General features: G+C 32.4%; 1 protein-coding gene across 6 annotated transcripts in view; it reads right to left on the bottom strand.

Moving 5' to 3' along the window:
• The window catches only part of LOC145246700 (uncharacterized), a 64,368-nt gene that overhangs the window by 31,868 nt on the left and 20,393 nt on the right, over window positions 1–12,107 (bottom strand). The window contains exon 1 of one of the 6 annotated variants that reach the window (XM_080108426.1): window positions 1,936–3,126. The exons of 4 other annotated variants lie outside the window; for them this stretch is intronic. In XM_080108426.1, coding sequence (XP_079964552.1) covers window positions 1,936–1,955 — 20 coding nt within the window. In that variant the 5' untranslated portion in view covers window positions 1,956–3,126. Of the gene's footprint in view, window positions 1–1,935; window positions 3,127–12,107 lie in introns of those variants that run through there. One more of the 6 variants, XM_080108429.1, reaches the window with a different exon arrangement.

Genomic DNA, 12,107 nt, shown 5'->3' with positions numbered 1-12,107 from the left:
TTGGTTGATGTGGTAACCAACAGCAAAAAAAAAAAAAAAAAAAAAAAAGTCTGTTCCTTACAGATTCTGAGAATTTTTAACAGTAATTAAGGTACGGGCAAAAATTGGGGGACCTAGTTTTGAAAGCCGATTTATCATATGTTTTTGTAGGTTTCCGACTACCTTTTGATTGTATTTGAAAGATTAAGGACTAAATTTATTTGAAAAAAAGTTATGAAAAATATTTTCACGGCGAGCTACCCAATTCAGCTAAATTTTGAAGTTAAATAAATTCATTGTAAAAATCCTTTAAAAGATAAATATTAGTTTTCTGTGTCTATTTGAAAGATAATTAGTAAAGTCCTAAGATATTGAATTAAATTTTTTTTTTAAAATCTTGTTTGTGCAAAACATAAATTAATTAGCCTAAAACCGAATGATTCTGTCGTTCGCAAAACGCAACAAACTAAAATTTTGTAAACACGGAATATACCAAGACCCAAAATTTCAGGCAGTTGAAAGACTGAAAATTATGTCATGCAATTAAAAGAGAGGAAGGGGTGTGATAGTTCCTTTTTTTTCCAAATATGCATCCGTACATTCCTATTCTGAATGTTCGTATAAATTTTTCCATTTTTTAATTTAATTATTTTTCTATGTTCCTGTTTTTAAATCAATTTTTTAATTATTGTTCAATATTATATTAAAAATGTTACACCGAAAGTTTCATTTTTGCGAGCAAGGAAATTATTAAAATTTTGCATATAAAAATTCTGCGAAACCTGTAATTTAGAAAAAAAAAAAAAAAAAAAAAAAAAAAAAAAATGGAAATATTTTTTGCAATTTTTTTTTTTTTTTTTAAATATTAAATAAACAATGCTTAATTCAATGGTAATATCGGTAGTTCGTGAAATTCATTTTTCATAGTTATATCGAATTCATTAATACTGATTATTTTTGGGGCTTTTTTCGTAATGTTCCTGCAAAAATTATTTTATTTTATTGTTACAAATTACGATGCTTTATTTATATAAAAAAAAACAAAAATAAATTCTTGCGTTTTCATTTACTACTGAAAACCATAACTTCAGTAAAGGTTTTTTTTGTTTGTTTAAACAAAATACATTTCCACCAAGATGTAAATAAAAATAATTAGTTCATTATATTCCCTGATCATTATTTGATAAATACTGAAAATTTCATTAAAATTGGTTAATTTCCTGATTTTTGGTCATTTTTTAAGTAAAGGAAGGGGTCAAAATGTTTATACATTTCGGCATCGGCATTCATTTTGCCCGTACCTATATTTTACTGAACGAAAATTGATTTTTTTTTTTCAAAATATAGCTCAGAGGGTGACCTATGAAGAGTAAAAATTGCTTGCAATTTGGTCGCAAAATAAGGGAGCGGTGAAGCTTTAAAAGCAGTTCAAAGTTCAAAAGGAGTAAAGTTAACACTTAACCATATATTAAAACACTGTTTTAATGATGATACATAAATATAATATAAAAATATGGTACTTATGCACTTATTGATCCGAGCTGAAATAATAGCGTTATCATTTTCAAAAGCCATTCTTAACACGGGTGGGGAAGGTGTTTTGTACCTATTCTGTACTTTTACCCTACAATTGAATAAAAAAATAAAAATAAAAACTTTAATGAAACTTGGAAATACGATTTAGAAAAAATAGCGCGGATCAGTAAGTGCAGTAACACTAGAAATATAATACAAAAGTATAATACAGTGTAACCCGGATATAAGAGACCCGGATATAAGAAAATTGATATAAGAGAGATTTCTCCCTGATCCTAAATTAGAACCTGCGTTGATGTACAGTGTAAACTGGATATAAGTGTAACTCGGATATAAGAGAGTTGCGAGGACCTGAGAAGAAACCTTATATTCGGGTTACACTGTGTATAAATATAATACTCCTGATATTTTAATACTCACATATTTTCCATCTTTGCCATGAGTGATCAGTTGGATTAGATCTAACTTGCAAGGCTGGTCGCAAGATTCGAAAACCGGACCTATTATCTTTGATTAACGCCCCTGACCACATATTCTGTTCTAATTGAGGAATTCATTCGATTAGGCATCCCTACCCGGGAATGCCAACGGAGCTGCCCAGATAGCTCTGGCGTGAAAAACCTAACTGTAAATCCCACTTTTCGAGGCGTGTTACTTGTTCTCTTTCAGTGGAGGAGCAGTCCTTCACGACTGAGACAATTTTTGTTATTTTTGTACATGTTAAAAACCGACCCTGGTGTCTAACTCTGTCCCGTGAGGAGGCATTGTAAATAGGTACTTCATCCGCCGTGAAGGGAGATAAACAGATTCAGCATAAAAGAAGTCTTCTTCTGTCTTGAAGTTGCTTTAGTGTATGACGTCATCTCTTCGTGCCATTTTTCTTCCTTTTTTTTGTGACGTTATAAAGGATTCGTCAAGTGTCTTCTAACTCTAAGTTACTAAATTTAAGGATCACCAGTTTCAAATGAACGTGAAAAGGCGTTTTAACTGAAAAAAAAAAAAATGCTTAACTACAATAGATCGCGTGTAGGAAAAGTTTTATTTCATACTTGAAACGTGGAATCCGTTCATGTCATGGAGATTTTGCACAAAAATAAAGTTGCCCTTATATTATTGTTCCGCGAGAGAGGAGTTTATTCGTCCCTCAACGTGGAAGGGGGGTATTTAGTTCTCTTCTACTGCAAGAACTGGCATCAGGGTCGGAAAGTGAAATTGTGAAGCCAGCGCACCAGAGGAGGGGCACTCTAACCTAAAAAAAAAAAAGAAAGTGCCTGGGTAACCCTCTCCATCGGCATTCCCTGGTAAATGCGCTTCAGGCAATCCGCAATAAAAATGTGTGGGGGCTTGGACCTTATTTAACGCAGGTTTAGACAGGCTTCAAAAAATGACACGGCTCATAAAATGGGGAGGCTCCCGTTTTGTAAAATTCATTTTCCTTATGGTGAGTAAATGAAATTGAAAATAGATTTTTGGCAGAAAAGTTTTCTAGTAAGAGAATTTGTCTTAATTTTCAGAATCTATTTTAAATGTCCTTGTATCAATTAAAACAAAAATCTGTATAAAATGAAAGTCCATAAGATCTATTGCATTTAAACGGATTCAACATTTTATTGAACTTCGTTTGAAAATAATGCACAAACGAGGTTTTGTTCACATTTGAATGAGTGCCTTTGTGTCATCATTTCATTGGTTGATTTGAGTCACGTGACAGTTTAAAATTGTAAACACTGCCAGACCACAATGTAAAAAGTTTATTTTTTTTTTAATGGGAAATTGACTTTGACTCAACATTTTTCTTCTCCGTGGATACAGTTCTCTTCACTCATGAAAATTTTATTTACGCAAAATTATCCTGTTTTCATGATAAATCTATATAAAAATGTCGAAACGATACCGAAGCCACTTTAATTATACTTTTCAAATACAGAGAAGTGGAGGGGTGTGTGTGAGAGAGAGAGAAGGAATGAAACGGCACTAACCCTATTTGGGTTTAACCGGCTTCTTCTGAATGAAGAAGTTCCATGGAAGTATGAAATTCACAAGCGGTGCCCATTAAGGGAGGTGTCTCCTACATATAGAACCTGGAATTTCCAAATTTGTCACCCATTTTAATAATGATCAGGCTCAACGTTGCTAAACTTCATGGATCTGACGGGAACCGGTGTGTCAACGTGATTATGCCGTATATGAGACAAATGATATCTTAGTTATCACAACTTTTAAAGCTATTATTTTGGGATGGTTTTTTTTTGTTTTGTTTTTTTACACAGGCATCACCACATTATCAAGACCAAGAGGCCATTCGAGGATAAGGGTTAAAGAGTGTACAGTAGAAATTGGACAATATAGTAATCAATTCGGTAAATTTGTTAACTTATATGAAACGGCTCATCAAGAACTTGTTTACGTTAGACTTGAAGACAACCATATTGTAGTCAGCCGGAAAGCAGGAAAATGGAAGACAATTACACAGGCGTGCAGTTCTAAGAAAGAAGCTTTGTTCATGGAATCTACGTTTAGGTTTAGGCACAGATAAAGAGTGGGGAAAATTATTGATAGTGTTTTCAGATAGACGAGTGTTTCTTGTGAAAGTTTGGCGAGGGGGGACCATAGATTGAAGCTCAGTCGAACACTTTCCATGAAAATAACGATAAAGCAAAGACAAACTCGCAACATCTCTCCTGTGAGATAGAGGTTGCAGGGAAGAGAAAAGGACATATAGGAGGCTACGAAGTCTATTTTGAACTCTATCAAGGCATGATAAGTCCTTTCTAGCAGCTCCTGCCCAGATGTTGCAACAGTATTCCATCCTTGGACGTACCTGGCTCTTATATGGATAGATAATGTTGTGTGAGGAAGACAATTGAATTTATTTTTTCTTGGAAAAGATCGATACTTAGCAAAAGATATGGTTACAGAGTCGAATTTTAATTTTGTAAAGTGAAAACATTTCAAAGTTATTTTCTTGGAAAGAATCACAGAATTAGAAAGATTTGTGACCAAACTTATTATTAAAGTTATATTTGGGGAAATTTTCAAATAACCAATTTATTCATAGGAAAACGATTTTGAGAAATGTAAATATTTAACGAATGTTATATTTGGAGAAAATGGAATCTAAATGTATCCTATATTTACTGAAAAAAATCGGAGAATAATTAAATTGGATGTATTTTAGGCAGAATGATCGATTATTTGCAAAGCGTCAGAAATGAACATTTGTTTATGCAAACGACATGAATTTAAACTATATAGATCTTCGTATATTTAATTTAACGTTGCCAGCCTAAAAATTCTTATTTCTTTAATTAAAAAAGAAGGAAAGGAGAAATTATTTTAAGAAAATAGTAGAATTAGGTTAGGGTGTAATTTTTCATTTTCAGAATCTCAAGTAATATTTTTTTCATTACTTGAAAAAAAAACCCCAAAGAAACAAGCAAAGGGAAGAAACGTATGAAGCCGAGATTGACCAGGATTCCAAGTAACCCTTTCAATTAAGTTTTCTAGTAATTTGTCTTCATTTACGCAAGATTTCCGTAAGGATAACACATTTCATTGAATTGTCTGTAGTCGAGAAAGATTTCCGACAAAAGATTTTTTAATGAACACACACACAAGACAATTTCCTCTTCAAAAATTATGCAATTATGAAGTCTCCTGTTACCTTTTTTCGAAGGACATATGGACAAATATTCATTATCAATTCTCCACCTCCCATTTATCTATATATCCACAAAACCAAAAATATGTATCTGTTTTTTTTGTTTGTTTATATCCGTTAGAAGCGCTGAGTGAAATTTGAAGAATAAAATACGTATTGAACACGTTTGAAGCCAAAACTGCGACGCGACATTTTTTTTTATAAAATAAGCGAGTGTTTATTTTTTAAGAAATATATTTCGGAGTAAAACTCCTTTGTCAATCTTTTCGTTCGATGAAGAGTCCACGTGATGTTAACTGCGGGGTTTTTATGAAGCCGGATAGGTGACGCGTGGTCGCGCGGTTTAAAAATCTGGGTAGTTTTTTTTTTTTTTTTTACTTATATCTGTTAGAAGCGCTGAATGAAATTTGAAGAATAAAATACGTATTAAATACATTTGAAGCCAAAACTGCAACGCGAAATGTTTTATAAAATAAACGAGTGTTTATTTTTTAAGAAATATATTTCGGAGTAGTCGCTCACCTTACTTTTTTTTTACGATTTTGAACACCAGTAAATTCATAACTTTTGTTTTACTGAATGAAAATGGATTTTTTTTTAACAATATAGCTGAGAAGGTGATCTATAAATTGTAATAATTGTTTCAAATTTGATCGAAAAACGAGTGAGCGATGAAGTTTTAAAGCAGTTCTAAATAGCTAAAACTGACACTTAACCATATATTCAAACATGGTAGTGTTTGAATAATACTAATTTTTTTTTTTTAGTTTTGTCACATCTTTTTGAAATATTTCGTAGAGTTAATTTTATATTTTGTTTCTCTTAATTTTTCTAGTACTCTATGCCTTTAAATTAAATTCGCGCCAAAACACGCACATACACATCGACTTTAGACTTACAAAAACCATCAACAACACCGGACATCTCTTCACGGAGAGCCGACCCTTCAAGGTTAATACCACCAGAAAAATGTAGAGGAAAAAAAACTACAGAAAAAAAGTATTTCTTGAAATGGGTGTCTTACACCAATAGTCTCAAAAAAAAAAAAAAAAAAAAAAAAAAACTTAATTTTATAAATTTTATATTTGGTTTTCTAATATTTTTCAAATTAACTGTATATTATTTAATACTTGCTGGCAACCCGGCGTTACCCGGTCATACAATATGGTTAAACATTTTAATTCATGCAGATTGCGTATGTATTATATAGAATCAATTCTCTACTCTTTATTATGTTACGAGGAATAATTTGCCCGGTGGGCTAAATCGCAAACAAAAAAATAAATTAATAAAATAATGATAATGTCATTTATCAAATTCTGTCTGTGTTTGTTTATAATACCCCTTCAGCTGATTTGGGCTTCACGATAAATGGGCTGGAAAAGTCACTTCTGATTAATATTTAATTTCAAAATATGCAAACGAAGAAATGATTTGTGGCGATTTTAAATGGTACCTCTTTTTTCGTAAATTGAACACATTAAGAAAAAGTTAAAATAAAATGGCGAGGGACACCCGGGCTATAACAGGGAATCATTCGATGTGTAATCGAATGCTCTACGACTAAGCTATATCTCCAGACTAATGTGTTTATTTTTTATAGAAATGATTTCCTGAAACTATTATCCTTTGGCCGGTGTAACGTAAAATATTCCCCTGTAAAAATGAGTCTTTATAAGAGAAATCTATTTTTAAGATTGGATTTTTTTTTCAAAATTTCGATACTTATCGGGTGAATTTCTGCACAATACATATCTAAGAACACTGCCAGACATAAATTAATTTTGTGTGAAATTTGCAAAAGATAAGCCCAGCCATTTTGAAGCTATAAGAAAGGAACTCACGCATACAAAGTGACTTTTATAGAATAGTAGAGGTAAAGATTAAATTTTCTAAAGGATTCAGATTTTAATATTCAATAACAATAATATTGGCTATCATTCAATAAGAGCTTCCTGTGCGATTTTACATTATCGAGAGCGAAAAGGTATTTTGCATGTTCTTACGTAGGTTTTGTATTTGAATGCGTCGGAAAAATCGATAATCGAAAAAAAAAAAAAAACGATTAAAAAAGAAGACCGATTATGACCAAAGTAAACACTTTCATACAACCTAATATCACAAGTGCATTTGACAAGTTTTATAACTGCACAAGGAGAAAAGCACAGCCTATAAAATCAACTGCAGATTCTTTTATAAAACAGGGGCGCGTTCGAACTGAATGTTTCTGTTTAGAGCACAATTGTACCATGGTATTTGAATTTTATGATGCTTAACTTAAATTCAAGTAATTATGTAAAAATCATTTCATAAAATCAATAGTTGGTGCTTTAATATGACAGGCGCGTTCGAAATTAAATGTATCTGTTTAGAGCACAATTGAGCTATGATACTTGACTTTAAGTGAAGCCATTATTTACAGATAATTTTATAGACATAAACTATAGGTGCTATACAGTGCAATGTAAACTACAATGTATTGTGAGCTAAGTCACTACGGGGAGGCATGTGAAGCTTCCTCCACGTGCACTTTGGGTGATCCATAATCAGAGCAGCTAATCAATCGATTTGATAATTAAAAAAAAAAAAAATTAAAAAGGGCGATTTAACAGATTTTTATGACAAAAGTATGGGAAGGTGGAACATTTGATTGCTATTTAATTCCAGACGACATCGGGTCTTCCAGCTAATTATCGATAAAATAAAAATACCTCCGTCGTTTTATTATTTTTATTTATTTTTTTTATGGCTATAATTTAAAATCTTTAAGTTTAACGTCGGTAGACATCAACAAATCCATGTAAAAACAGATTTAAAATAAATGTTGTGTAGAGCCGAAAGCCACGATAGAGCTGCCAGATAAACAGTTACACCTTAGTGTTTTGCTCTTTACGCATGCGTGAATTAAGCAACGACACAAAAGTTGACAGAATTGGTCAGGGTTGCCAGATTGGCCTTTTGAAGGCAAAATGTCGTGAATTTTGCCTTTTTTTAAAAGTAGTTTAGCCTTCAAAAATTGTATTTAGTTTTTCAAAATTTGGCTTCAATTTTGGGATTTTTTTCTGATTATTTTACGAAAATATTTGATTGTAATTATTAAATAAAATTTTATAATTAATTTAAATTTGGTCTTCAATATTTATAGGACTTTTGTTTTTCCTTCACTATTTTATGAAATATTTATGTGAAAGCAATATTATAACTTCTTGAAGCAGTTTAGATCTGAAACGTTTTATTGCCTTTATTTTTAATTTTTATATATTTTTCCAATGATTTTACATAAATATATTTAGTAATAACTATTAAAGAAAATGTCATCTATACATCTATAAAAGTGAAAGTGTGTGTGTACACACATTTCTCTACACAATAACTGTCAATTTTCAGTCTACAGATTCAAAATTTGATATACAGGGTATTGAGATTTTAGAACATTTTTGTAAACGGTTTTCGACCTAAAATTTGGCTGTTAAGGGGGGTCAAAGTTCAACGATTTGACCTTTGAAAACGCAACCAAACTCCTCCGCCAATTTTGGGTCCAAACACTTGAAATTTTAAATGTAGGTTCCTTGGGAATTTAACTTTTAAACTTGATTTGCGCCAAAAAAAAAAAAAAAAAAAAAACAATAAATGTTAAGGGATCAAATTTGGAGTCAAAGTTTTAAAACATTTGACCTATCAGCCAATTTTTTGCTGAAACATTTGAACTTTTACATGAAGTGTATTCAGAGATAGGGCAAGCGTTTTAGTCGGTTTTGGCCGAAAATTTGGCTACCAAGGGGTCAAAGTTCAAAAGATTTTACTTATGCTATTCAATAGATTTTGGCTCTAAACATTCGAAATTTTACATAAAAGGTATTCAGACATGCAGCAAGCTTTTTAATCAGTTTGGAGGCGAAAATTTGACAGCCAAGAGGTGAAAGTTTAAAGAGTTGACCTTGGCAGACTACCAAACTCCTCCGCCAATTTTGAGTCTAAATACTTTAAATTTTAGATGTAGGTTTCCTGGACACGAGTAAAACACACACACACACACATATATATATATATATATATATATATATATATATATATATATATATATACACACACTAGCATGGGTGCCCGGTTATTTGGTGGTGTGTGTTGAGCAAAAAAAAAAAAAAAAAAAAGCGGTCAATTTTTTAAAACTTTTACACCTTTTATTACCCCTTAAAATTTATTGTTTTGGGCTCAAACTAAGTTATTAAGTTAGTTCCATGTCCAAGGACCCTATATCTAAAATTTCAAGTGTTTAGACCCCAAATTGTCGGAGGAGTTTGGTAGAGTTCTCAAAGGTCAAATCGTTGAACTTTGACCCCTTAATCGCCAAATTTCTGGCCGAAAACCGATCACATGATTTTCCCAAATCTCAGTACCCTGTATATCAAATTTCGAGGCTGTAGACTTAAAATTGACAGAATTATTGCGTAGGGAAATGTACACACACACACACACACACACAGACACTTTCACTTATATATATATAATGAACATAAAGTTATGAACAGTACATAGAGCCAGAGCAAGCTGGGCTGAACTGCTAGTATGAAATAAGAGAACAAATATGAATAAAATGGCGAGATGCGTTGGGAAAGTGAACAAAATAGTAAAACAATATACAACATGTGGTATTTCAAAAATGTAATGTCATAAAAACAAGTTAACAGGTATAAACTAAGCATGGGCAAACATACAAAAAGAAAAATAATATAAGCAGAAATGGCCGGCATATAAACTCAACAAGGAGTTATTTGATATGACAAAGTCACATTCGATATGAATGTTTCTCTTTGAAGCACGATTAAACCATGATATTCGACTTTTGCCTTTTTAAACTTTAATTCAAGCAGTTATATCTACAATTAATTTTATAGAATCAAGAGTATGTTCATTACAGGGCAATGTAGACTACAACGAATTTTGGAGCAAGTCACTGCGAAAGGCATGTGGAGTTTCCTCCCGGTGCACCACGATGGGTCCCCAACTAGAGCAGGTAATAAATCCATTTGATTATTTTGAAAAAAATAAAAGATTTCACCGATTTAGATAATAAAATATGGGAGTGTGAAATATTCGTCGATTATCATTCAATCCCCTCTGTGTGTGTGAAGTTTTTTATAATACAGGATCTGAAATTATGATAAACCAGCGGGGAGACCCAGCGTTGCCCGGTCGTAAAATACGTTTAAATACGATATTTTAGTTTATCCAGATTTCGTATACATCATTATGGATTCAATTCTCTATCGATTATTTTATGATGTGGTAACTGAACATGCTTAACTTTCAAACACGTTGCTAGAGGGCGCTCGCGTAGCTCAATTGAGGTATGGAAGTACAAAATGGAAACAATACCTCTGTTTTCTCCAAAACTGCTTACTTTTATCTGGGCAAAATATTAAGATATTTTGTGTTAATATATTTAGGTTTTAAAATATATATTTACAAACAAATTAAAAACAAAACAATGAAACATTGTTTAGAATTCGTAAAATTTTATCAATTTTTATTTATTGATTTTCGGCAAACTATTTAGATATTTTAAAAATATATTTATTAACAAAAAACATGGAAAAAATGAACATTTGTTTACAGTGGCAATGGTTAGAGTACTTGGAAAAAGCAATTGTAAAAGTGATATTCTTCTGAAGGTTGAATGTTCAATTCTCAGTGTGTGCGACCTAAAAATACAATTGCAAATTACTTAGGACCTCTATCCAATCATGGCTGACGGAACAAGAGCATGCTACCCCTGTGAAGTATATAAAGGGTTCCGTTTAAAATTCCGTCCAAATTCTCGAGTTCGAGAAGACACACCTCAAGAAGGTCGGAGGTTACATCGACCGAAACGTTGTGAGAATCACACTGAAGATGAGAACAGTAATTCGATGAATCCAGATAATTCAAACGGGTTGGGTTTTTTTTTGGGGGGGGGGTCATTATTTAATCTTGCCTGGTGCATATTCAAAATCTGTAGTGGGAATCTTGGTGGAATCCACCCCAGGGTTAGACATGCTGTTCTTGCTTGGGGGTCGAATCTTCTTTGGACATATGTACTGGAAACATGTCTGGTCAAAGTAATCCACTAGTGGAGCTGCCTCTTCGGGACATTCATCTCTGAGCAGTTGCATTCCAGCTGGAAAATCTACTGGAAAGAATGCAAGACAATCTATCTCGCCACAGAATTCTAAAATCATTATTTGTAGAGATTTGTTAATCCTAAATGCTGAATTTTTCTCCTGGTGCTTTGTGCCAGGTGGTAAAAGCAACCCTGCGTAATTATGGATGGTTCAAAAACGCAATTGATGGCTTGGCTTACTAACTGTTCAAAATCAATTATTCTTGTTGGGTCTGGGCACAGTCCAATTTCATGGCAATGATCAACAACTGCCTGCAGCAAAATTTCATATGCTTTTTGAAAATTGTTCTGTAGTAACGCAAAAAAACTTCTTTTTTTTTTAGTGGAAATTGCAGTACTTTCTAGCGGTTCACGTATTATATACAATTGTTGGTGCTAATGCACATATTGATCTGCGCTATTTTTTAAATAGTATTTTCAAGTTTAATTAAAGTTTTATGATGTCTGTGTTAATTAAATTATGAAGTTAAAGTCCAGAATAGCTACAAAACACCCTTCTCTCCCTATGTTAAGAATAGCTTTCTAAATAATAACATTATTATTTCAGCACGAATTAATAAGTGCACTAGTACCCAATTGTTTGAAGCCTGATTGTACACTTGAAAAATTGCCATCCATGTGTTTGAGATCAGTAGTCTGAGGGATTCTTCGGAACCAAAAGCAACTATCCGATTAATCGTGCATTGTAAAAGTTTAAAAAAAAAAAAAAGTTTCGGTTTAGGTCCGAAAGTTCTTCCCCATTCGCCTTCAATTACGAATTCGTCCAATGTT

Source organism: Euprymna scolopes, chromosome 24 (assembly GCF_053919585.1).
Source record: "Euprymna scolopes isolate OS-2025 chromosome 24, ASM5391958v1, whole genome shotgun sequence".
Taxonomy (NCBI): Eukaryota; Metazoa; Mollusca; class Cephalopoda; order Sepiida; family Sepiolidae; genus Euprymna; species Euprymna scolopes.
Note: the sequence above shows the minus strand (reverse complement) of the source record. Positions and strands in the feature narration are given on the sequence as shown.